Source organism: Cetorhinus maximus, chromosome 17, assembly GCF_964194155.1.
Source record: "Cetorhinus maximus chromosome 17, sCetMax3.hap1.1, whole genome shotgun sequence".
NCBI classification, from domain to species: domain Eukaryota; kingdom Metazoa; phylum Chordata; class Chondrichthyes; order Lamniformes; family Cetorhinidae; genus Cetorhinus; species Cetorhinus maximus.
Window position 1 is genome coordinate 98,204,915 of NC_135895.1, and position 26,601 is coordinate 98,231,515.

At 41.9% G+C, this 26,601-nt stretch overlaps 1 protein-coding gene and 1 long non-coding RNA gene across 3 annotated transcripts in view; one reads left to right on the forward strand and one right to left on the reverse strand.

Annotated features, from left to right (window-relative positions):
- Positions 1-5,230, forward strand: part of LOC144692635 (uncharacterized) — a 69,528-nt gene extending 64,298 nt beyond the window's left edge. Inside the window, exons 2-3 of the long non-coding RNA XR_013579359.1 lie at positions 1,554-1,624; positions 4,972-5,230. This is a non-coding gene — a long non-coding RNA (uncharacterized LOC144692635). The remainder of the gene's footprint in view (positions 1-1,553; positions 1,625-4,971) is intronic.
- camsap2a (calmodulin regulated spectrin-associated protein family, member 2a) overlaps positions 1-26,601 on the reverse strand; it is a 198,606-nt gene that overhangs the window by 44,494 nt on the left and 127,511 nt on the right. Inside the window, exons 5-7 of one of the 2 annotated variants that reach the window (XM_078561696.1) lie at positions 15,977-16,009; positions 11,992-12,133; positions 10,488-10,627 (exon numbers count right to left, since the gene is read on the reverse strand). In XM_078561696.1, the coding sequence (XP_078417822.1) occupies positions 10,488-10,627; positions 11,992-12,133; positions 15,977-16,009 (315 nt within the window). The remainder of the gene's footprint in view (positions 1-10,487; positions 10,628-11,991; positions 12,134-15,976; positions 16,010-26,601) is intronic. The other variant, XM_078561697.1, reaches the window with a different exon arrangement.

Genomic DNA, 26,601 nt, shown 5'->3' on the forward strand with positions numbered 1-26,601 from the left:
CCTGAATTTTACGGGTGGTGACAGGTGACCAAGATATTTCCATGTGCCGTCCTTTCCTGTAAAATTGAACAGTATTTCTAATTGTGCATGATATGATCTGATCGCAGCTGACGGAGAAGACAAGATACCCACAAATTCAGCCAATACTGCTCGATTTCAGTAGAGTCTTTAAATGATCCCTTAAAGTTAATTTCATTGCAGGTAAACTTCTTATAAAAAAGCAAAGAAAAATGGACAGGTTTCAAAAGGCAGAGCAAAGTAAAATTAAACATATTAAAAAGGCGTGCAAAGCAATTACAAAAGCAAAATGTCGCAGTTGAAATAAAAACCGAAAATGCTGCAAATACTCAGCAGGTCAGGTCGAATCTGTGCAGAGAGAAATAGCATTAATGATTCAGGCTGATGACTTTTCAAACATGGATTCTTTCTCTCTCGCCACAGATGTTGCCTGACCTGCTGAGTATTTCCAGCATTTTCCGTAACTGCTAGGTCATTAACTGATTTTAAAAGGTCATGCACTTACAGGAAAACAACGGCAGGTGAAGAGGTGTCACAACTTTGGTACGATTGGTGCATGCACGGAAATGAGGTGAAGCTGAGGTGTCAGTGGTTTCTGGGAATGATAACTGTAGGACACCATGGAAACCCAGTATGTCAGATTGGAAGGAGGTGGCACAGGTTGAGAGTGCTAATTGCACCGTGCCATGGAACTTGAAACAATGTCACAAAATAATTTATTGTGATCTGCTTGGGTTTGCACAGCTTAAGAAATGAAAAAAATAAAATCTCTTATGTTTCACTGATGCAATAATCAGCTTGTTTATGGGTAGGGAAGATGTGGGTTCAATGTCAAGTCAGCTGGTTTTAAAATTCAGTTGCCATCGGAGATGGGTCTTTTATCTGTACATCGTAGATTTGAGGTGAGAAACTGTAATGAATGAATTAGACCCAGTCTCCAATGTGACAAAAACAGAATTACCTGGAAAACTCAGCAGGTCTGGCAGCGTCGGCGGAGAAGAAAAGAGTTGACGTTTCGAGTCCTCATGACCCTTCAACAGGGTCATGAGGACTCGAAACGTCAACTCTTCTCCGCCGACGCTGCCAGACCTGCTGAGTTTTTCCAGGTAATTCTGTTTTTGTTTTGGATTTCCAGCATCTGCAGTAGATTTTTGTTTTTATCTCCAATGTGACCAACTGGTCTCTCTCACACCAACCCAAACTAAGTTTATTTTCCATCTCTGTGCAAAGTAAGATGGGTCTTAATGCCCCTGAGCAGTTGAGGACTGTTAGAGGTGTGGCCTGTCTAAAGGAAATGTGCGAACATGAAGAAAAGGTTAGTAAGCTGATGGGCTTCAGTACCAGTTCAGTGTTTGGTTATGAAACAGGTATTGGAGTGAGGAAAAGTTCTTGCTTTGGCTAGCTGCATGTTTAAAACTTGTTCGTTGGCTGGAAGGCGTGAGAAGGGATAAAGTGATGTGCACACCCAGCATAAGCACCTGTGATGTGTCAGATGAAGATCTTCACCATTAACGTTTTGTTTCTCCTTCTCACAGGTGGACAGCTGCCTTTGGACACACAAGTTGCAGGTAGCAGCAAGTCAGTGGATGCAGAGAGCATTGATATAGTAAGTGAGCCCGAGGAAGAACTGGGGAGTAGCATCCTGAGGAAGAGAAGGGTTTTTATCAATGTTCCCTTTAATTTCCCTTGCTGTGTATGGGCTATTTGTTGCACAGTGCGGTCCCTTTAAGACAGACATATTAAAGGGGCCACTGCTTGTGTGTTGACTGTCCTCTGTGCAGTAAATTCTGGATTGTGGCGACACACCCATGCAGCTCAAAGCAAATATTGGAGCGCACCCTCGATGGGAGAGCAGGTGAAGTGGACATCATCACTCTTGTCCCCACATGGCACCTGCAGGGTGCTGATATGGGTGGGATGCTTGACCACAACTAACCTCAGCTCACCACTTTGCTTCTGACCCCTCTGGTTTTGCGCAGGAGACACATGGCTGACCTCTAACTGACAGCTACAGGGCCAATGGGAGAAAGTATGATTTGAATCCAACCTGTCGGGGGCGGGAGGAGTCAGTTGTGCTAGATACATCCCCTTACCCAGATGGGCAAGACATTAGCCCCAAGCTGTTCGCAACTTGGAAGAGAACTTAATTAGCCAAAGTGAGGTGAACAATGATTAATGAACAGGACGGGCATCTTGCCTCTTGTCTACTTGAGAAGAGATTGAGGAGGCAGTATGGTTCCACCTCCGGCAGAGTCCACCTCCTTTTGCTCAGACCTTGTCACAATGACCCTTGGACATGGGTGTAAGGGGGCAAGCCTGTTACTATTTGCTGTAAGTTTATTTGTTGTTTTTCTCAATTTTTTTCACTGATATATTTAATCTTAGTCAGAGGTTATTTTAACTGTTTGAATTTTTTTAACGTCAACCACATTAATGTTACAATTGTTTCCAAAGTTAGAAAATAGTTAACTCAATTTTTATTTCACGTTTTGCATTTACACCTCCCAGTGTAATGTACACAAAATAACATTTGGTCGGACTTCATCATTTTCAATTTATTATGATTGGATTTACAACACCAACTACTGGTAAACTACCTTTGGAATCCTGAGATCACTTAACATTTTCAACATATAATGGCTATATTTGTTAACTGTGAAATATAGCTGTCCCTTTTTTGGCCTGCTTTATAACTCCACTGTGGTTACACATAAGCATACATAAGGTACAAATTACACTCATGAAACACTGAAAACTGTGTTTTTAAAGGTTATTTTCCTTTATAAAGCAGAAAATTAATGTACAATCTATTTGGATTATAAACAAAGCAATTGTGTGTGTTGATCAACATTTGTCTCACTGGTGTCGCAGTCAGATAGACAATGGAATGGAGGGTGTTTTATATTGGATTATTTATATTGGAAGTGAAGAGAGAGTTCAAGGAGACAGAGGAAGAGGGTTGGAGGAACTGGTTTGTCACCTAGAAGAGAAGTTTGGGATTATCCTTGTCCTTCAGTTTAGATTAATTTGACTGCAGAGGAGGTACAGTGTTTTTTTTTAAAGTGGCCAAGACAGATCTGGCAGTGAACAAACATTAGTGTCTGCCAGGTACATTCAAGCTGTGACCCTCAAGATCTAAGTGTCCAATGATGGAAATCATATTGTGCAGAACCGCTGGGAACATGAAGGACCAGAGGGAGGAGAATGAGGATATCAGAGGTAGAGGCAAGGCAGTTATTGAGCAGTAATCTTTCTCTGGCAGGTAGGGAGGAATTTGAAAGGGTGTTCGAGAAGGAACTGAGGTAGTTTCTTCAAGGATAAAAGAGGGGTTGGAAGCAAATAAGGAGATATCTATGACAATTTTTCTCAATGTTACTTTAAGTGAAAGAAATCTCAGATGGCAAGGCTTTGTGTAGAGTTAGGGGAGTTGATCCACAAGGTCATGTTGAATATAGTTATGAGTGCTTAAAACTCCAGAGGAGAGTGCACTAGGGCAACTTAGGTGAATACTGGAATTACCAAAGATGAAGAGTTGCGCAGTGGAGAGATTAAACGAGGAGAGTTGGGAGCAGATTTTGACAATGGAGTTGCCTGAGAACAGGGACTTGGGGGATGAGATGGGAAAGAGTAAAGTGCTCAGTGAAGGTACCAAATAAAGGGAACAGCTTGTTAATGGGACCTAGTCAGGATGATTGGGGCCAGGTTATATGGTGGAACATATAGCCAAGTGGGGACACTTCAATGAGGGAAAAGGATCACTTTCAGTGACTCAAGTTCTGATAAGGTCCACAATGTCAGCAGACTGATCAAGGCTGAAGGTGCGAACGATAAGGTACTTCAGTGTCAAGTTAGGAAGTAAAGTAGATAGACGAGAAGAGACCCTTAGAGAAGAATCAGGATGGTGCAGGGGCCATGAAGAACTAAAAGCTGGGGAACAGAGGTGCAGCAATGCACTTAAATAGATATCTCAGAATTAGCAAACTACTGCCCAGAGAAAACCTTCATGTGTGCATACATGATATTGACACTTATGACTGGAACAATCCTTCCTCCCAGTTTGAAAACAAACAACACCAGTGGAACCCTAACATAAATAGATAAGAATATGGTGCTCTACTAAACCAGGTGACTGTAGGCTTGAGAGAGACAGGACTTTTAATACAGTCCCAAATTGCTGTAAAAACTGCACTCAGGAGGCTGGTTTAAATACAATGGCTTTAAATGTCTTAACTCAGTAATAAATGTTTGGAATAATTTTCCAAGCCAGGAAAGAAGCAAAAACATTGCAGTTTTTCAAAACAGAATATGTGCAAGATAAATAGTTTAGCCTAAAATACTAACCTAAACCATGACCATATAATATAAGTTCAAACAAATGAAAAAAATAAACTTCGAACTGGTGTCAGCAATTCTTCTTCACACAAAAATGATCAACACATGGAATAGACTTCCAAGTAGTGTGTTGGAGGGAAATTCAATATGATAGCATGGTACTTTAAATGTTAAATCAATGCGATAGCACAGTACGTTCCTGGATAGCGGCAGACCAGAGAGGGATGTTAAATTGTGAAAGATGAGCTGAAATGCATCGAGTCTTCCACTTCCATATCCATCTTCTGACCTGTAGTAACTGTAGCTTTAGGGAATGTAATGGCTCTAGTTTTAAGACTTATTGTTATGGGTAGTATCACATGACAGTGTGAACAAAGCAGCCCAAAGCGCATGGAACCTTAGTGGGGAGTTTGTGTCTTGATGGAAGCATGTAACTGCTACTGAAGCCCTGTAAATAAAGTTCACTGTTTCTTATGAGAAGCCAGTATGGAAAAGCAAGTCTATAACAACTGGCGACAAGGATAAATTGGTTCCGGTGCTGTCCCTCACCCAGTGAATGTGAGTATCTTGTTTTAAACATAAGGGAAAATATACTCACCAGGTATGCCACTTTTTTTGCAGGGTCAATCCCTTTGACTCATCCACAGAGGACTGGAGTCAATATATAGAACGCCTCAGTTTCTTTTTCCAAGCAAGCAAAGTAACGGTGGAAGAAGAAAGGAAAGCAATCCTCCTAAGTGTCTGTGGGAGTAAAACTTGTAATTTGATCCATAATTTGACGCCCTGAATGCCCCCGATTTGAAGACCTTCAGCGAATTGGTAGACCTCGTAAAGAGTCATTTTCAACCCAAACCCTCCATAATCATGCTTATGTTCAAATTTAATGCGAGAGTAACATACTGGGGCCAGGTTGGGGGGCGGGGGGATGGTGGTGCTGCTGCTATAGCAACTGAGGATTGCGACTTTGGGGAGACCCTGAATGATATGTTCATACGTCATTTGGTCTGCAGTGTGCACGATGATGCCATTCAACGACGGTTATTAGCTGAAGTAAATGTCAATTTTAAAAGGTCATTGGAAATAGCACTTGCGATGGAAAGCACTGAGCGGGATTCATAGGCCTTACTGGGTGTACAAAATGGTGCCGTTTTCCAGTTGGGGCAGGAACAGACCGCTAGGTGTGACATGAGAACCAGGGAGTCAGCCGTGGAGCAGGAGACAATCCCTGCTACCCAAAAATTTAAAAAATATACAGCAGACAGCTCAGCAGCAAATCTGAAAATGAACTGTTACCAATGTGGAAAAAAACCATATCCCTGAAACTTGCTGTTTTAAAGAGTTGGAGTGCCATTATTGTCATAATAGAGGGCACATGCTGAGGCAATGTAAAGCAAGATTGAGACAGACTCCCAGGCAACAAACTAAACTGAACAAAGTACATAATGTGGAAGAACTAGAAACCACTAACTCCAATGTTTATTCTCTTTAATGTGAAAGTCGGGAAAACAGAGTCAATCACTGTTACTCTGCAGGTCAATGGAAGGCCTTTGATTATGGAAGTGGATACTGGTGCATCAACCACTGTAGTGGGAGAGCACACATTCTAATATTTAAACAAGGATACTCAACAATTGAAAATGGAACAGACTTCAGCCAAATTGAAAACGTATACTGGGGAAGCGATGTAAGTGGAAGGTATTACCACTGTACCTGTTTATTATGTGCACCAGACAGCACAGCTCCCTATGATTGTGGTGGAAAGTGAAGGACCAAGCCTTCTAGGTTGTAATTGGTTGAGGGAAATTAACCTTGATTGGCCAGTGAGATTTCAAAAGGAAGCTGGAAAAATTCCTGAGTTGGAATAGGAACAAGGCAAGGTACTTCAGAATGAACCTGGAGAGTCAAAGGGCCATAACAGGATGCAAAAGGAGCGTGTAGCCATTCAGCAACCTGAGGAAATGAAGACCGTCTTAAACAGCAGCATGGAAGAACAGCAGAAGAAACTCGAGGAGACTCTGTTGAATTACAGAATTCAAGATGAAGCAAGTGAGCTTCGCAAAGAAAAGAAAAACCTGTTGCAAGACCTTCACGCAATACAAGAATTCCTCAGGTCAAAGTTTGTACCGCTGGAAAATTACGAAGAAAAGCAGAATGAATTTAACGGCACTCTGAACAAACTGAAGAACCATTTAGCAGAGAAGATGCAGCAATGTTCAAGGTTCCAGGAGGAAGCCAGAAGATACAAGAAGGAGGTAGAAGAGCTGAAGAATCAGCTGAGTGAAACCAAAGAGGCACTAGAAGGAAAAGTCGTGGAACTTTCCAAAATGCAAGTGGGTGACAATGTCATGGGTAGCTCAACCCCTGAACTGAACCAAGTTGAGATTTCACTTGAGAGAAGTCTGGCCGACTGTGAAGTCAAAATGAAGGACAAGACTAAACTCTGTGGTAGACAGAAGAAGATAAGATGGAAGATGGTTCAGAAAAGACAATGAATGACCACCCCCCCACATTACTACAGGTTCAACACTTTCAGAATTACTTATGAAGTGCCACTTTTGTACGAGATTAAGCCCGGTACTTCCCAATTTGGAGGGGAAGATAGAGAACAGTCAAGGGAATCAAAAAGTGACTCATAATTTGCATAATCGAGAGCGAGAATTTATTCTCGGTGAAACAGTATTTGGACGAAACTGATGGGATTGAGTTGGTTACCTGGTGTAATAGTTTCTGTGACCAGACCATTGTCATACCACATAGAAGTGGAGGGTCGGGTCATCCAAAAACAGGTGGTTCATTTGAGAAGAAGGAAGATACCCCAACATACCGATATTCCACCTGTAACCATTGTAGAACCTATGGTCCCCATTGTGATTGATCAACAAGGGATAGACATACCAGATGTCTCTGTCAGAGTGGATAACACTGAACTGCCTGTACCTAAGGAGGTACCTGCTATTGCTGCAGCTCCAGAAAATGAAGATCCAGTAAGAGATTCTAAAGTTGTAGAGCTACAATGTTCCACCCAGATCAGGAAAACACCTGAGAGACTGAACTTATAATTTCATAACTCGTGTATGTATTTGTAATGTCATGAATGTAGTTGTTCTTGTAAATAAAAATTGCAAAAAAAAACATTTAAAGGGGGAGGAATGTAGTAACTGTAGCTTTAAGGAATGTAGTGACTGTAGCTTTAAGACTTATTGTACTGTGAAGCACCATGTGACAGTCTGAACGAATCAGCCCGAAGCGCGGGGAAACTTAGGGGGAACTTGTGTCTAGTTGTGGTTCTTGATGGAAGCATGTAACTGCTGCTGAAGCTCTGTAAATAAAGAAACCTGTCTGGAAAATCAAGCCTATAACATGACCCTTACTATTGTCACAAATATGGTAATTATCTTTAATTTTTGCTTAAAATTACAGATACCAGCAAAGAATTTTTTGAAGACATCAGTATTACAAAGTGATTCTTTAAATACAAACAGAAAAGCTCCTTCTTGCATTCTAATCATTTACAAACACATTTCCACATCGTCATAAAATAAAAAAACATTAACCTTTCTATAGAAACAGAGGAGGCCCATTTTGGCCCATGTCTATACAGATTCCCTTCTCAAATAATCCAAAATTCACTGCACTGTCCTGTTCCATAGCCCTCTAACTTCCACTGCTCCAGATGCTCATCTACTATTCTCTTAGTAGGATGCAATTGCCCCAAAATCAAGCAAAACTCTAAACTCTGCATTAAAATAAATTCTCCATGGCCTATCTTCCAACTCCCTCCGTGAAAGTGTTGTTGGTAACTCCCCTGCCAGAGGAAATAGTCATTCTGTCTCAAAACCACTCCGAATTTTAATTTGTCTATAGTCTTAAAGAGGCAGCAATGGTAGTTTTATAATTTTATAAACATGAATAGAAAGTAACATTTTCAAGTTTCTTCCACTGAAGAAGAGCCAAAGATATAGATTTTTACATCAAAACAAGGCACCTGACATTAAAGGAAATCTCCATCTCCATCCAGTTACAAAAATATCAGTACCATAATTTCCCACTCCCTTGCTACCTCCTGCATTTATCTAAACGCTTACTACCATTCAATGCCAATTTCCACTGTCCACGTTTGTACATTCACAGATATGTGCAATAACTTAAAAGCCACCTGAACTTTTTAACCAAACCAAACATTGAGAGGCAAGAATCTGACGAGGCTTACTGAGGCTGTAACTAGAATTAACCTGCTTCAATCACCTGAATATGGAAAGTAGGGCCTATAATAACAGACTCTTCACATTAAGTGACAAGCTCATGTATTTTCTTCGTAAGCCATTAAACTGTGGTAGCTGTTGTGTATGAGGCTGTTGAACTACAATTTCATTCTAAATTTGGTGAAGGCATTTCAGGGTTAATCATTTCTCCACACAACACCAGCATCACTTTCTTTCTGCCCTACCCGATTCACTGATATTTTACATGTCTCTTTATTTCTTTTCTTTACCACAATATATATTTTTAAAACTTATTTCCTTTCATTTCTCCCTGCTATTTCTATTTCACATTTTATTTTGCAGACAATTTTCATTCACAGGTTGTAGATGTTAAATGTTAAGTAGCACCACCCAGTGGTCTAACCCAAGCACTACAACAACTGATCATAATATTGCCACAGTTTTTTAAAATCGCATTTTGTCATTGCAGTGCTTAGGGTGAAGGTCATTTATTAGTAAACTGCTCTAATAATCCCTCTGCACAGTCAAAGGTTCCATTCTTCATGAAGATACGAACTTACAAAAATGATGGAGGACAGAAAAAGTCCAACTGGTCCAGTGAGTCACTAAATGAAAGGCATGTCTTATGAACCCAGGTGAACTTTTTGAGGAAGTAATAAACGATTTAATGGGCGCAGTGGTGGACCTGCCCACTGGCTGGAGAGCCAGTGGCCACCCCACTGCGGCCATTCCTGGACATCCTAACGTCATTAAAAGCCAATCTGCCTGATCAGCATTAGGGTTCCTGGGACCTGCCAGAACAGATTTCCTGCCTCCAAGAGCTGTCAGCAAATCAGAGGTTTGCAGCATTCCAATACCAGTAGTGTCACCAGGAGTGGCGGCCACTTCTGGTATTGCAGTAGGCCCCAGGATGAAGAACAGCCATGGAGCCCCAGCAGGCGGGGAGTTTGGGGGGTGGGGGGCATGCTGGAGGCATTAAATTCCATTCAACTCATGTAGTATAAGTAAAGGTCCTGGGTGTTCTTTATATGGGCTTCCAGAAGACATTCAACAAGGTACTAGAAAAGAGATTGTTACCAAAAATGAGAATGCAGGGAATTGGGAGGCAACCTATAGGCATGGTCAGGGAATTCGTTAGAGGAGGCATTGAATCATAAAATCTTAGAGTAGAAAGAGGCCATTCGGCCCATATTTTCTGTGCCAGTTCTTTGAAAGAGCAGGCCTGCTTAGTCCCACATCCCCTCTTTTTAATCTGTAACCCTGAGAGTTCCTCATCCACACATACTTATCCAACTCTCTTTGAAAATTATTTATGGCATCAAATTCCACCACCTTTTCACATGGTGCATTCCAGATCCTGATAACTCTCAGTGAAAAATTTCTCATCTCCCCTTTAGATCTTTCGCTAATGGTTTTGAATCTATGGTCTCGGTTATTGACCCACTCATCAGAGAGAATAAGATGAATTTAGAGTTTTCGCCGATATGCAACGTCTCAGGCTGAATACACAGTCCGTCAAGTTGCTGACGTTATAATGCAATAAAGCAGCCAGTGAGCAAGTAGACACAAAATGACATTTGTAATGCAACATGAGTGCTATAATTGTGTTGAAAACTGCGCGTTAAGTGGCAAACCTGGATTCTTCACGTTTTCTATCTTGTCTACTGACTTTACAAAGTCAGCTGAGTCACCTGGGATCTGTTGCTCTAAATTAGGTTTCGTCATGTATTTGACAGCACTACATAAATAAGGCTCTTAGCAGCACCGTATGCAATTGATTGTTCTTGACCTGAACTAGACTTTTAAAGTATCATACTACAGCCAATAATGCAATTAGTGAGTGCAGTGAAAAAACCAGAGTTCAAAACACATAGGTGAAGCAAATTAGATGTACCAAGTTCATGTCAGTTTTACCTTGATTGATGATGAAGCATAGAGCATATCTTCCAGTAGAAAATGGCAGCACTGGTTCAGATATCCTTCACAGAAGTCCTGAATCAATTGCAGATTATATAGGCCATCAGCTAATGACATGGTCTCCTTCAAGCATATATCTGAAGAAACAAACATTTACAATGACTAAGCATCAATGAGACTTTCCTTCAGCCATTCTTGGTAATGGTGTCTCCAAGGGAAAACTCATAAAGAATGATCCTTAATAGTCTGCTTACAAGTTTGTGCAACTGTCAGTATGAATTAAAGTGGCTTCCAGATTCAACGTCCATATTTAGTTTGCTTAAGTCACATTTGGTCTTAGCAGCCAGTTCATTTTTTATTTAATCAGATGGCACTCAGCTTCAAAAAGAGTTTGGCAGTAAAATCTTTTAGGTTAGTTTGTTTTTACTTATTTTGTTCACAAACAGTTGGACAAGTCAGCAAAAGCTTACTACTTTTATGCCCATCTTGATAAAGGAGAAGGATAGTAATACTGTTGTCTTTAAACCTGGGTACATGTTGGCCATCAGCAGCAGAGACCTTTATGGACAGAAGTTCATCACAGAGTGCATATACAGGTATTGCTATACATGCAGTATCCTAATGCTCCATCTCAGGGCATCATTTCATGAGACCATGGCCACATAATTTTTGGCTAATTGTAGCTTCTTAATATAATGAAGTAATCGGAAGAATTCCTGTGTGTCTTATGTGTGGCAGAATCTGAAGTGTGCTCTTTATAAATACTTGAAAAATGTTATTGCACAAAGAGGAATTTTCTCTTCACTCTGCTCACCAATGTGAGAGATGTTTGTGCTGGAGCACAAATCACTGTGCACCATTTCAGGTGTACAGGGGAAAGGGAGAGAAATCATAAATACTCTTTTCAAAAGAAACAGGTGAGTACATTGTAAGAAATTTTAAATGATGAAGCTGGTAGCTGAGAAGTTCTTAAAACATCCAGGTCCTGAAATCTTTTGGGTTGTGATTCTCCGGGAGACCAGCAGCAGAACTCCCCAGGTTTTTCAGGGGCACAGCTTTCTTCTGGATGAGGAAATCTCAAGGGGAGCAGAACTATTAACTGTTGCTATGTACTTTAATAAGTTCTCAATAGTTACACAAAACCTTTTGCAGTCATTTACCAGAGACCTTAAATCTTATTACATTGCCTCAAGCAGAGGTGGTTCTGCTTATAGTATAAAACAAAGCTCTCAGTGTGCATTGTGTATGAAGAACGGATTTCAGTTTGGCACATGAAGTAGGAGGGTAGTTCTCCGAGAAACAGGCAAATCAGGAGATTTTGATCGTTTGGGACTCCGTTGGTCAATGATGATACTTAATGTCAAGCATCCCAACTAAAATAAGGTGGTTGAGGTGTGATAAAGAAGCAAGCTCCCTCCAGGTTAGATCCTAAGTTATTGCATTACAGGAAAACAGGATACATCCTTTGACAGTGGATCCTTTATGAAAAATGGAGCCTTACCTTCCATTCGGATAATATCAGGACAGTAAAAATGGATCAATGCAGCTAATGCGCAACCATCTGTGGTGTCCTTCAACAGATTTTCCACTGCTGAGATGCAGGGCAGCTGTTTGGGTAGAGTTTGATCTTTCCTGTAGCGGGCCTATTACCAAATAACAGAGGCAGTTAGACAAATAAATGAATTTGCAAAAGGGACAGCAGGCAGTTAAAGAATAAAAAAATAAATGTTTTTTTTCTCTAGAATAACAAGGATGTTTAAAAACAGTGCTCATTCACATAACACACTATTTTTCAATGATCTGGGACTAGGTCAATTTAAACTCACTTTCTTCAGCATTTAGTCTTGACTATGGAAAGACACATGGCATTAATAAAACACAGAGAATGTTTCCATTCTGCAATGATGTAGCCAAGTTTAAACTTAGAGTTTTTTTTTTAAAGTCCTAAGCCGTTTATGGACTTGAAGCGACAGGCATTCGGAAATGTGTGTTTTTAAAAAACTTTTTAATAGATATATCCAAGTCTACATGTCATTGATCCGCTGGTTGTAGCAGCCAAAACATTACAAAATCATTAAAATATCCACATCAGCATCTCAGGCACCACGTGAATACTCATCTATTTCCTCACTATGGTAACGATGAAATAATAAGTACTGAAGATGTTTGTGGAAGAAGCAGAGCTTCATTGATGTCAGTATTACAAAATACCAAAATTATTTTAACAAAATGCCAAATAGGATTTAGCCATCAATATGCATCTTGCAAGCCTGTAACAAACAGCTATTTATATGAAGTTAAAATGCCACTTCTCACTGCTAAGGTAACGATGGGTCACTTTCATTAACCTCGCAACAGCCCAGCAAAGTACAATCAAGGAAGGGCAATGGGGTCATATCATTGTTTTGCCTTAATGGAATGACATGAGTGCATTCTGAAAGAGAAATGGTGAGACCTCCAGAACTCTGATGGCGTCACGGACTCACTTTTATGTGACTCTGGAGAGCTGCCATCTGATTACTTCTCTTTGGACTATATCGCTTATTACAAGGAGCCAGTTCTGAGCATCTAGGTGCTCTGAAAAGACCAGTGGAATTTCCCTATTCGCTTCCAACGGCCTATGGAGGACAGCTCCAGACAACATACATAAACTGGGGAGAATGGTTCATTTGGATCATTACACTGCCGCTTTCTCGGGACTAGATATGAATGGGTCCATGAGGTAAAAGTGGTACTGGCCTGTAAACTAGTGATTGTTTATGTTGCAAGTTGAATGCTGGAATGAATTACAGTACTTCTAAACAAGTTCTTCCCAACAATATTGTAGGCCAGCAAAGTATCCCACCATATGCAAATCTATAATCTATAATCGTTTAAGTGGTGTTGCGATGCAGGCAAACTGAAGAAGTCAGCCACCTCTTTCTCTCTTCCGGGAGTTTCAGTAGAAGTGACCTGAGACACAAGGTATATACAGAAACCCAATCTTATGTGGGGACATTGGCTGAGTCCTATATCTAAAAGTTCAGTAAGAAAGCTTTACTGGAAATATCTCCCTTGTGACAATCGTTAGATGCGACCAAGTCATTGCAACTGAACTCTTGGTATTGAGAAACTGTGATTACTTTGAGATCAATTCATATTTGATTGTCAGGTGGCTACTTTTAAGCCTAATTATGAATATTATTCAGTATTGAGAACAATAAATCAACAGGTTCTGAAGATTTGGAATTCTCATGAAAGTCTACATATTGTATTAGTTCCTGCAACTGTCTCAGTTTCCAGCAGAGGTAGCACAACAAGTTTAGTTGGTAAGCAGCTGTAAATGTATCTTTTACCACTTCTGCTCACAAAGCTTCCACAACAAATTATTTAGTATAAATTATTGCAAAACTTAAAATAGAGCTGGTCATAGTATTAACAAAACAAGCCCACACATTCCTAGGAAGAAATAAAAATACAACATGGAAAACGAGGAATATAAAAGTTTAAAAGGTAACTAAGGCAATGGGCAGAATTTTACAGGTGGCGGGGTTTCCAAGAAGTGTTAATTGGTTGGAGGAGAGATTTCTGCCCCTCACCCAAGAGGAAGTCCCATCTCAGAGAGCTGCCAGCCATTCTGACTGGCCCCAGCAGCACCACCGCGGGCAATGGCCACTTCTGGAACTACATGCGGCCCCAGATTCTAAGCCCTGGAGTGAGGATAGAGGTAAGGGTATCTCGCGGCAGGGATGGGAGGCGAGACCCAAGGGACAGGGGACGGAAAGAAGGGGTGGGGGTTCTTGATGGAAACACCAGGGAGGAGGGAGCACCCAGGGAGGGGGCAGATCTTAGTGAGGTGCGCAATATGTAAAGTGGACCAATGAAGGAGGTGCCACCCTCATCCTGCCTGAGGCTACCCATCAGCTCTCCTCTCTCTCTCTCTCTCTCTCTCCCCCCACCTCCCATCAGCCTCAAAATTAAGTCCGGACAGGGAGCAGCCTTTAATTTGCCACCTAAGGGCCTCAATTGGGGCAAGGGTGAGCAGGCTATCCTTGGCCTCACCCACATCACTTAAAATTGAGGACCAGTCCGGGGCAGGAGGAAAGGTAGTGGGATGGTCACCCGGGGAATTTTATGAGCCTCCACACCTGCAAACCCACTGGTGGGAGCTGTAAAATTCTGCCCATGAAATGATCCACAGGGTGGCAACATATATGATCATATCTAATTTGTCATATTTAATGTTCTACTGACTTAATTCTGAAAGCATCGCTTTCATCGTGAATTATTTATTGCTGAATTAAGTTGATTAAACTCTTGTAAATGAGTCCATCAACCGCTCATTTGGTAAGCGTACCACATGATGCAACAGCAACTTATTTAGACAAGGAATCTGGAATTTTTTGCTTCTGCATTCACCAGCCCATGATTTTCCGTCCATTAAAATGAACAGGCAGAAAATAGCAGTGTGCAAGTGCAGAAGCTCCCAAGAAATCCCAGCTATAACATCTCTGGTTATGTTTCAGATTGTCTCGAGTCCTCAATTTTCAGCCAGAGTTCTAAAACTAGCCTAAACCGTCCCAATCCCCAGGGAAGATATACAAACAATACCCTTAAAAAGTGACATCAAGTTCACACCTTTACGTTAAAGATCCTATGGCACAAGTTGAAGAAGAACTGGACAATTCCCCTGGAATCATGGCCAACATTACCCAAAACAGGTAATCTGGTCATTTATCCCACTGTTGTTTGTGGTATCTGGTTGTGTGCAAATTGGCTGCCACCTCTCCCTAACTTGTAACAGTGACTACACTTCAAAAGTACTTAATTAGTTGTGAAGTGCTTTGGGATGGAAAGGTGCTGTATATATGCAAGTTTGCCTTCTTCATTTTTATATTGGAAACTTCTTCTATAAATTAGTTACTCCGAAATTTCAAAATCTGACCATCGGACAGTGTTGCAATATCTTTCTCAGACAAATCGCTCAAACATCGGCCTCTGCTACAAGCCTAAGCTTGAACATGAAACTTTTGTTCAGAAGCTGTGATTCTGTGGACCAAGTTTTAATTGTGGAATCTGAGCATGTGCAGTGTATTTAACGTCCCAGAATTTCTAATCGTCTTGCCTGTGTCTTACTGACATTTAAAACTGTCATGGATTATGACCTACATTGTGTTTATAGAAGGAACAGCCTCTAATTACCATTTAATTAATCACACTCTTACATAACTCAATATTAACTTTCAACTTGATGAATTTTTAAAAATTTCTCAAATAAACTGAGGCAATTCCTTAAAAAATAAAACATTCTATGCTAACGGATGTATGCAGATGTGAATGGATGTGGTGGCATACATCTTTAAATCAATGGACAGCGGATGTGGGGGTTAATGCCAGAAAATGATATTACATCACAATGTTAATCAGCACAGGTTAGTACTAAAACATTGAGAATGAAATAAATTATTCACAATTACAATGGGTCACTAGTCATTGAATTAACTTACAGGAACCAGTTTCCAATACCATTTGGTAGGAGACTTCAGAGGAAGCAGCATCAAGGAAAGAGAAAGGGTTGAAGCGATGAGATAAAAAAAGAAAAAACACAATTTTGTCAAGATCACATGCAGTACTTCAAAATCCTCTACTGTCCTTGACCTAATTTCTAATGTCTTATTTTAGGAAAAAGATACAAATGTCTTAAGAGTTTGTGAAATATTGGGCTGGATTTTGTGGTCAGCAGCAAAGCAATGGCGCCCCATTGACCTCAAAAAAGCTGCCAGCAAAGATCTAACAATCTCTGTGGTGTGGTTTCCCTTTCCCTGATGGCAATTTAAATCTAGCGCCAAATCAAGGGGATGTCTTGCCCTGCAGCAGCAGTGATGTCAACGATCATGGTGAGCAGCCAAACACATTGCACCCTCTCACACTGCAAACCAGGAAGTTAAAAGCACTTAATATCCATCACCTTTAATTTAAATTTTCAGATAGCAAAATAAATGATTATGATGGGTTAAGACAGAAGTTAAAATATCAATATAAACTTAAAAAAATTAAATGCAGGTGGAATTTTTAAAATCATAATGGAGCAAGGTGATATTCCACAGATATAAGATTAGCTTTTCAGGGCCAGTCAGGATGTTTGGCAGTCATTATAAAGTTAGTACGCCTTTATAAATCCAGTTGCACCTCATTCAACAAGGACAGTAGCTGTAAAGTTTGTGCTACATTAGACAACCCAGCTTCACTCCATTCAACATATGTAACATTTACAAAGATTTTTACAGCTAGATAACTGTGGTAAAAGTGGAAATTCTTGATAATTCCTAAGATTTTCCATTGATTACCATCTGTGGGTGCCACAAGAGCACTCCCGCTAAAGGAGTGAAGAATCATGGACAGCAAGTTCTGGATCTCTGTGTTATTCTGCTAATGTGCGGATTCCAGAAGTTGTTGTCAGTTTCAGTGGAGTAACCACAGTGAACTCGAATAGTTTCAGCGTCATTGCCACTGCAAAATTCTGGTCTATAAATATTAGAGTTTGCCATTCTGAGTACATTAATCTCATTCATAGGCCTAAAAATGAGATCAGCATTATTGTTTCTCAGTGCACTATGATTGCAAGTAGAACTATGCAGCAAGAAATGACAGTTTAGTAACTGGAAAATATTTTACGAATGAAATCTAAACATTTCCCTGCTCTGAGTCATCAAAGTCTGAACAACTTTGCCGTGAATACAGTTGAAAATGTGAAATACACTTAATACTTGGTAACAATAAGTCGCTCTCCAAATTTCAGAAATAAAACTGCATCCGCATTCATTTTTCTCTGACTGGCAGGACTCCTTTGAAGGCTCAACAGGTAAAAGCACTATCCAACTAAGTCATAGAGGACAAAAGTGAAACGAGCCACTTTGAAATCATATAAAAAAAAAGGACACTGTATATTCTAGTATACCTACATTTGCCATCAGATCCTAACTTTGAACCTTTCCAAAAGCCTTTTTTATAAACTGCAGGATGGCATATGTAAAGAAACATGCTATCAGACCATTGGATAAGAGGGTAATACCATTGCACAAATGGCATTGCTTCCTGCAAAACTGCTGGACTGCTGAGCAGCCACAGCTTAAGCAGTAAAAGCTATGGTCTGGAATTTTTAATGTTGTCCAGGCGTGGGACTTCTTTGAACTCAAGGTAAAATGGAGCATGTGACCTCCATAATTCTACCGGTGATAAGCCGCTGTAGCCTGGTTGCCATGGGAACCCAGGTTAAGTCCTATTGCAACCCAAGTGCCAGATTTAACATCCAAACACAAAGGGAGAGGCAGCTGGCCTGGCTTTTTGCAGGCTTACTGACTCAGAGAGAGAGAGGAACAACAGCTGTTTCAAACAACAAGGGAAAAGGCTGTTCTCTGTTCTTTGGTCAAAGAAACGGAACTCATGGAAATGAAAGGACATTGGAAGATTCAACCGGCAAGACCGGGAGAAGAAATCATAAGAACGGGTCTTGCTGCTGGAATTAGGTCTAGGGATTCTCAGAAGACTGAGAAAAATGAATTTCAACAAACACTGCACATTATGACTTACTGAAACAGGAAGAAGCGAGCCCATTGGAAGTTAGGAGTAACTTTGGACTGGTTTCTATGAAGACAACAATTTTGATAAGAGTGTGATCTAATGTTTAAACATGATGTGGGGTTTTCGGTTGTGTTAGGAAAAAGGTAGGAAATCTTTTCTGTAGTTTAGTGTATTAGTTGTCTAATAAGTAATGTTTAGTCGAAATTGATTTTAGTTTGCTTGTTACAGTAAAAGTCTTAAAATGTGAAATCTTTGCATCAGTCACTGGGAAAAAAAGAGATTTGAATTTCCAAATTTATTGGTCTCTACAAGGATCATCACAAAAGACAGACTTTGAAGACCAGCTACTCTCACACAGACTGTTAGTCTGCATAGGAACCACTCATATGTATAAGAACTATATATGGTATCCAGTGGTAAACAGTTAGAACATTGTTGACTATACTCTAAGTATGTATTTAATTTCAATTTTCTTTTCAAATCAGCATTTACCTTAACACCAACAATATACACAAGAAAAGTATTCAAACAACAACATTTTGGACAAAATAAACTTATAACTATTGTTTCAAGTGCTTTAAGATAGTTTGGGGGCATTTGATGTATCCCTCCCATACAGGAGAGGATGACATCTGTGGGCTGTTTCCTGAATTGTGTTGTTTGCAACGAACAAATTCAAACATAAGTGTTGGGCTGTTAGATGGAAGAGTATGGGTTGGTGATGGATGTTCATGGACAACAGTTCTTGCAGTTACTTAAGAAGCCAGTGACATATGCAAATACAGACCAGGTGTGATTACTCAATGTCTTTAGAAAATAGAATCTACAGTTATTCACGGCAATTATAGTATTTTCTTTAAACATTCATTATACATGTAGGAAAAGCAGAATCCATGAACAATCTTGGCAGTCCACTTGTTATCACTTGAGCCTTCTCAAGCAGTTGTTGTAAGTATTGAACAAACAACAATAAACCACAAGTATGTATGGAACAACTTTTCTCAAAACCACCACCTAAGACTGATGGGGGAAAGAGCTGCAGCAGGTGTACCTATCTTGCCTTGTTCAGCAATAATAGAGTGACAATTCTGGCTAATAGAGCTTCATCGTGTTGTGTGGCACTATCACCGTGCTAAATGGGATAGATTTCAAATAGAACTAGCAACTCAAAACTGGGCATCCACAAGGTGCTGTCGGCCATCATCAGCAGCAGAACTGTACACAACCACAACCTGCAACCTCACGGCCCAGCATATCCTTTACTCTACCATTATCAACAAGCCGGGGGATCAACCCTGGTTCAATGAAGGATGAAGGAGGGCATGCCAGCAGCAGTAGCAGGCATACATAAAAATGAGGCATCAACCTGGTGAAGCTACAACACAAGACTACTTGCATGCCAAACAATAAAATCAGCAAGTGATAGACAGAGCTAAGCGATCCCACAACCAATGGATCAGATCTAAGGTCCTGGCACATCCAGTCGTGAATGGTGGTGGACAGCTAAACAACTAACCAGAGGAGGCGGCTCCATAAATATCCCCATGCTTCATGATGCAAAAATTTTCAGCCAGAAGTACTGAATGGATGATCCATCTCAGCCTCCTCCGGAGGTCCCCTGCATCACAGATGCCAGTCTTCAGTCAATTTGATTCACTCCACGTGATATCAAGGAATGGCTGAAGGCACTGGACACTGCAAAGGCTATGGGTCCTGACAATATTCAGGCAATCGTACTGAAGACTCATTCTGCAGAACTAGCTGCGCCCTTAGCCAAGCTGTACCAGCACACCTAAAACACTGGCATCTACCCAGCAGTGTAGAAAACTGCCCAGGTATGCCTGTACACAAGAAGCAGGACAAATCCAACCCAGCCAATTACCACCCCATCAGTCTACTCTTGATCATTAACAAAAGTGATGGAAGGGGTCGTCCACAATCTTAGCAAATGGCACTTATTCAGCAATAACCTGCTCACTGATGCTCACTTTAGGCTCAGCTAGGGTCACTAAGCTCCTGAACCAGCCATAGTCCGAACATCACAAAAGAGCTGAACTCCAGAGATGAGATGAGAGTGACTGCCCTTGACATCAAGGCCGCATTTGACCAAGTGTGGCATCAAGGAGCCGTAGTAAAACTGGAGTCAATGGGAATCGGGGGAAAGCTCTCCATTGGTTGGAGTCACACCTAGCACAAAGAAAGGTGGTTGAGGTTGTTGGAGATCAATCATCTCAATCCCAGGACATCACTGCAGGAGTTCCTCGGGCTAGTGTCCTAGGTCCAACCATCTTCAGCTGTTTCAGAATCACAATCACAGAATTTTAACGGCACAGAAGGAGGCCATTCGGCCCATCATGTCTGCACCAGCTCTCCAAATGAGCATTATGACCTAGTGCCATTGCCCTGCCTTTTCCCTGTACCCCTGCACATTGGTCCTTTTCAAATAATCATCTAATGCCCTCTTGAATGCCTCGATTGAACCTGTCTCCACCTCCTTCCAGGCAGTGCATTCCAGACCTGAACACTCATTATGTGAAAATGTTTTTTCTCATGCCACATTTGCTTTTTTGGGAATCACTTTAAACCTGTGCTCTCTTGTTCTTGAACATTTTACAAGTGGGAACAGCTTTGTCCTATCGACTCTGTCCAGCCTCCCCATGATTTTGAACACGTCTATCAAATCTCCTCTTAGCCTTCTTCTTTCCAAGGAGAACAGTCCCAATGTCTCCAATCTATCGTCATAGCTGAAGTTTCTCATTCCTGGAACCATTCTTGTAAACCTCTTCTGCACTCTCCAACGTGTTCACATCCTTCCTTTAATGTGGCGCCCAAAACTGTACAAATACTCCAGCTGAGTTCTAACGAGTACCTTATATAAATTCAGCATAACCTCCCTGCTCTTGTACTCTATGCCTCTATTAATAAAGCCCAGGATACTATATGCTTTATTAACTGCTCTCTCCACCTGTCCTGCCACCTTCAATGATCTATGCACATATACACACACAAGTATTTCTGTTCCTGCATCCTCTGCAAAATTTTAGCCCTTATTTTATATTGTCTGTCCATGTTCTTCCTACCAAAATGCATCACCTCATACTTCTCCACATTGATCTTCATCTGCCACCTATCTGCCCACTCCACCAACTTGTCTATGTTCTCTTGAAGTTCCAGACCTCCTCGCAGTTCACAACACTCCCAAACTTCGTATCATCTGCAAACTTTGAAATTGTCCCCTGCACACCAAGATCCAGATCTATATATGTATCCAGATATGTATCAGGAAAAGTAAGGATCCAAGTACTGACCCCTGGGGAACTCCACTGCCAACCTTCCTCTAGCTCAAAAAGTATCCATCAATGACTTTCCCTCCATCATAAGGTCAGAATTGGGGATGTGCGCTGATGGTTGCACAAAGTTCAGCAACATTCAGGACTCATTAGATATCGAAGCAGTCTGTGCTCATGTGCAGCAAGATTTGGACAACATCCAGGCTTGGGCTGATAAGTGGCAAGTAACATTCGTGCTACACAAGTGCCAAGCAACGACCATCTCCAACAAGAGAGAATCCAACCATCTTCACTTGACATTCAATGGCATTACCATCACTGAATCCCCCACTATCAACATCCACTGGTTACTATTGACCAGAAACTGAACTGTACCAGCCATATAAATAACAAGGCTACAAAGGCAGGTCAGAGGTTGGGAATTCTGCAGGGAGTAACTCTTCTCCTGACTCCCCAAAGCCTGTCCACCATTTACAAGGCACAAGTCACGAGTGCGATAGAATACTCTCCGTTTGCCTGGATGAGTGCAGCTCCAACATCACTCAAGAAGCTTGACACCATCCACAACAAAGCAGCCCACTTGACTGGCACTCCATCCACCCCCTCCAACATCCACTCCCACCACCACTGATGCACAGTGGCAGCAGCGTGTACCATCTACAAGAGGTACTGCAGCAACTCACCAAGGCATCTTTGACAGCGCCTTCCAAACCCACAACCTCCACCATCTAGAAGGACAAGGGTAGCAGATGCATGGGAACACCGCCACCTGGAAGTTCCCCTCCAAACCACACGCCACCCTGACTTGGAAATATATCACCATTCCTTCACTGTCGCTGGGTCGAAATCCTGGAACTCCCTAAAAACCATTGTGGGTGTATCTAAAGCACATGGACTGCAGGGGTTCAAGAAGGTTTCTCAAGGGCAGTTTGGGACGAGCAATAAAAATGCTGGCCTAGCCAGCGACACCCACATCCTGTGAAAGAATTTAAAAGAAACACTACGGCCCGAATTTTTCCTTGTAGGGCGTGTGTGATTGGCAGGCCCGGAAGCGGATGCGAAATGCGCTTCCACCTGTGATCAGCCCCCGACTGCGATCATACGCTGGCTTGCCAATTAACGGCCAGCCAGCATGAAATGCGCCTGGAGAGAAGCTCAGCACTGCCATTGGGGGCGGGCGCCAACCTCACCACGGGTACTGGTGAGCGCTTCCACTGAACTCCCTGAAGACAGCCTCAGGAAGCTGCAGACCTCCAAATAATAAAACAAAGTACAAAAAAGCTGCAAAAAGTGTCCATGCAGCACAATGAAGGGCATGAAAGCATACCTCATTAAAAAAAAGTCTGCAGGCTTTTAAAGCCTAACGGAGATTTCATCCCACCCTTGGATGAGGTTTCATCAAAGATGTAAAGGCCGCCTGGCCGACTGGCCCATCCGCCAACTGTAAGGTTGCACGGGTCACAAAAAATCACTCACAATTGTGCTTAATTAATGAGTTTAATTGCCCGCTTAATTGTCGGTGGGCACTCTTCCGACTTTTGTGCGTGCCTGCCGAGCGAAATATTGCGCGAGTGCGCAATGACATCAGGACGCTTGCCCGATGTCATCTCGTGCGATCTCACACCCATTCGAGTCGGGAGGGAGTCTGTCCGTGGGACGTAAAATTCTGGCCCATGATTTTGTATTTCAGCAGCCTACCCTCCCTCCCTCTCAGGATTAAGGAGGGAAATATATCAAATGACATAAAACAGGTCTCAGCAGTGCAAATACACTGTAAATTCAAAACTGACCATAGGCTTTGGGAAATCTGCAAATAACCTATTGGGAGTATGAGGAACACTTTATTTATTCATTCAATGCATTTCTAAAAAATGCTCTTCATTAATCAAAATGCATTGTAAAATTAAAATATCAACTCCATGTTGAGATGTCATTTTCTATTGAACTGGAAAAGGAACTTCTGATAATGTCTTTGTATGAGTAAAATTTCCACAAATTATTTTTAGCTTTGTTAATCTGCATTTTAAGATTTCAGAGGTTATGGAGGGCAAGACATCAGACAAGACAATACATGTAGTTAAAGACTGAAATAACAACTCACCAATTTGACAGGGACAAACAGAAAACAGCTTCAGTTATGTAAGTAATGCTATATTTTTCACCTACCACTGGGACACGTCAAGCTTCCTCTATGATACACAATATCATTATTCATCATTATACTTGGTAAAATTTAAGCAAGTTACACAATTGTTCATCAGTATGTGTCCCGGGCATAACTGTACTTTTCCAAATCCAACCCAGCTACTGGATTGAGATGTCTATGAAGGGTTGAAAAAACATTTTGCCTCCAAAAGTGAGTCAGGAAGTTGCCATTTTCTATTCAAAGTTAAGTAGCAACTGCACTGGATTCTTTCACATTTGCAGGTTTAATCACTGTTCTTCCTGTTAGGACATTACTTTACACATCCAAAGTTGGTCAAGGTGCATCAATAACGTTGCCATGTAAACCCTCACTCATGCCTTTTGCACACGTCAAAGCTGCTTTCAGGGCTTTCAGATATCTTGAATGCGATTCAGTCTTGTACAACAATGTAATTATTGGATAATGAAATATTTTCTTGACGCAACTGAGAGGGGCATTCCTCACCAAGTGTAATCTGGTGAGAGGCATTCCTCACCAGCACATAATCCGGTGAGAGACATTCCTCTTCAGCATGTAATCCAGTGAGAGCCATTCTCCATCAGTGTGTAATCCGGTGAGAGCCATTCTCCATCAGTGTGTAATCTGGTGAGAGCCATTCTCCATCAGTGTGTAATCCAGTGAGGGCCATTCTCCATCAATGTGTAAACCGGTGAAAGCCATTGTCCATCAGTGTGTAATCCGGTGACAGCCATTCTCCATCAGTGTGTAATCCGGTGAGAGCCATTCTCCGCACTGTGTAATCCGGTGAGAGCCATTGTCCATCAGTGTGTAATCCAGTGAGAGCCATTGTCCATCAATGTGTAATCCGGTGAAAGCCATTGTCCATCAGTGTGTAATCCGGTGACAGCCATTCTCCATCAGTGTGTAATCTGGTGAGAGCCATTCTCCATCAATGTGTAATCCGGTGAAAACCATTCTCCATCAGTGTGTAATCCGGTGAGAGCCATTCTCCATCAGTGTGTAATCCGGTGAGAGCCATTGTCCATCAATGTGTAATCCGGTGAGAGCCATTGTCCATTAGTGTGAGATCCGGTGACAGCCATTCTCCGCACTGTGTAATCCAGTGAGAGCCATTGTCCATCAGTGTGTAATCCGGTGAGAGCCATTCTCCATCAGTGTGTAATCCGGTGACAGCCATTCTCCATCAGTGTGTAATCCGGTGACAGCCATTGTCCATCAATGTGTAATCCGGTGAAAGCCATTGTCCATCAATGTGTAATCCGGTGAAAGCCATTGTCCATCAGTGTGTAATCCGGTGAGAGCCATTGTCCATCAGTGTGTAATCCGGTGAGAGCCATTCTTCATCAGTGTGTAATCCAGTGAGAGCCATTCTCCATCAGTGTGTAATCCGGTGAGAGCCATTGTCCATCAGTGTGTAATCTGGTGAGAGCCATTCTCCATCAGTGTGTGATCCGGTGAGATCCATTCTCCATCAGTGTGTAATCCGGTGACAGCCATTGTCCATCAGTGTGTAATCCGGTGAGAGCCATTCTCCATCAGTGTGTAATCCGGTGAGAGCCATTGTCCATCAGTGTGTAATCCGGTGACAGCCATTCTCCATCAGTGTGTGATCCGGTGAGATCCATTCTCCATCAGTGTGTAATCCGGTGAGAGCCATTGTCCATCAGTGTGTAATCCGGTGAGAGCCATTCTCCATCAGCGTGTAATCCGGTGAGAGCCATTCTCCATCAGCGTGTAATCCGGTGAGAGCCATTCTCCATCAGCGTGTAATCCGGTGAGAGCCATTCTCCATCAGTGTGTAATCCGGTGAGAGCCATTCTTCATCAGTGTGTAATCCGGTGAGAGCCATTCTCCATCAGTGTGTAATCCGGTGAGAGCCATTCTCCATCAGTGTGTAATCCGGTGAGAGCCATTCTCCATCAGTGTGTAATCCGGTGAGAGCCATTCTCCATCAGTGTGTAATCCGGTGAGAGCCATTCTCCATCAGTGTGTAATCCGGTGAGAGCCATTCTCCATCAGTGTGTAACCCGGTGAGAGCCATTCTCCATCAGTGTGTAATCCGGTGAGAGCCATTCTCCATCAGTGTGTAATCCGGTGAGAGCCATTCTCCATCAGTGTGTAACCCGGTGAGAGTCGTTCCTCACCAATATTTAAACCCTTGAGAGCCATTCTTCAGCAACGCGCTTTCTAAATCATCTAAATCATTAGAATTTGATTCTCAAACTATGTTGTTCCTGTTTGGCACAAAGAGACTGACCAACACGTCAGCTGAGGCTGATGATTTCTTGTGGGATGGTACTGAGGAATTTGAAAATGTGTTATTAATTAGAGTGAAATTCAAAATAGTGAGTCAGGCTTGTGGATCTTTTAAAATATCTTGGTTTAAATATTATGCAAAGTCTGGGATAACTTTAAATCAACAATTCTATGTAGAGTTCCTTTTATAATGGCTAATTGTACAAGGTAATCATAAAAAGATGATTTTATATTTAAAGGAAAAACAAAGTATAAAGTTTGATTGGTCAGTTGAATTGCTACCTTTAATAAGAGCCCTAACATGCTATAAAGCTGGAACAGTTAGGGCAGAATTTAAAGCCTGTCCCCGGTGGGTGGTGAGAATGGCATTTAATCAGGCCAGAGGGTGGCGGATGGAGACTCCACCGCCTTCCCACCACTACTCTGGCTAAATTCATGGCAGGTTGGCCTACCTGCCCTTAAGTGGGCAATTAAACCTGCCTAAGGACCTCAGTCTGCCATTGCTGGTATTCACCCAGCAGCAGGTGGGGTCCTGCCTGTTAGGGTCATTTGCGGGCCTCCAGTGGTTCAGGGATGGTGGTAGTCCCTCATTCAAAGGCACAGTGCCCGATCAAGAGACCCAGCATTGGGAAGGGGAGGGGGCCTGCTGAGAGCCACCCACTACCCTCTCTACCAACCCCCCTACCCCCTCACCCACCATCACTCACTTATGCCTGGGTCCACTGGTGACCTTAGGCCTTGGGTGGGTATAGTACCAGCAGCAACACTTTGCCCCCAATGGCGCTGCTGAGGAATGAAGAGCTGCTAGCCTCTGATTGGCCGCAGCTCTCAGGCATAT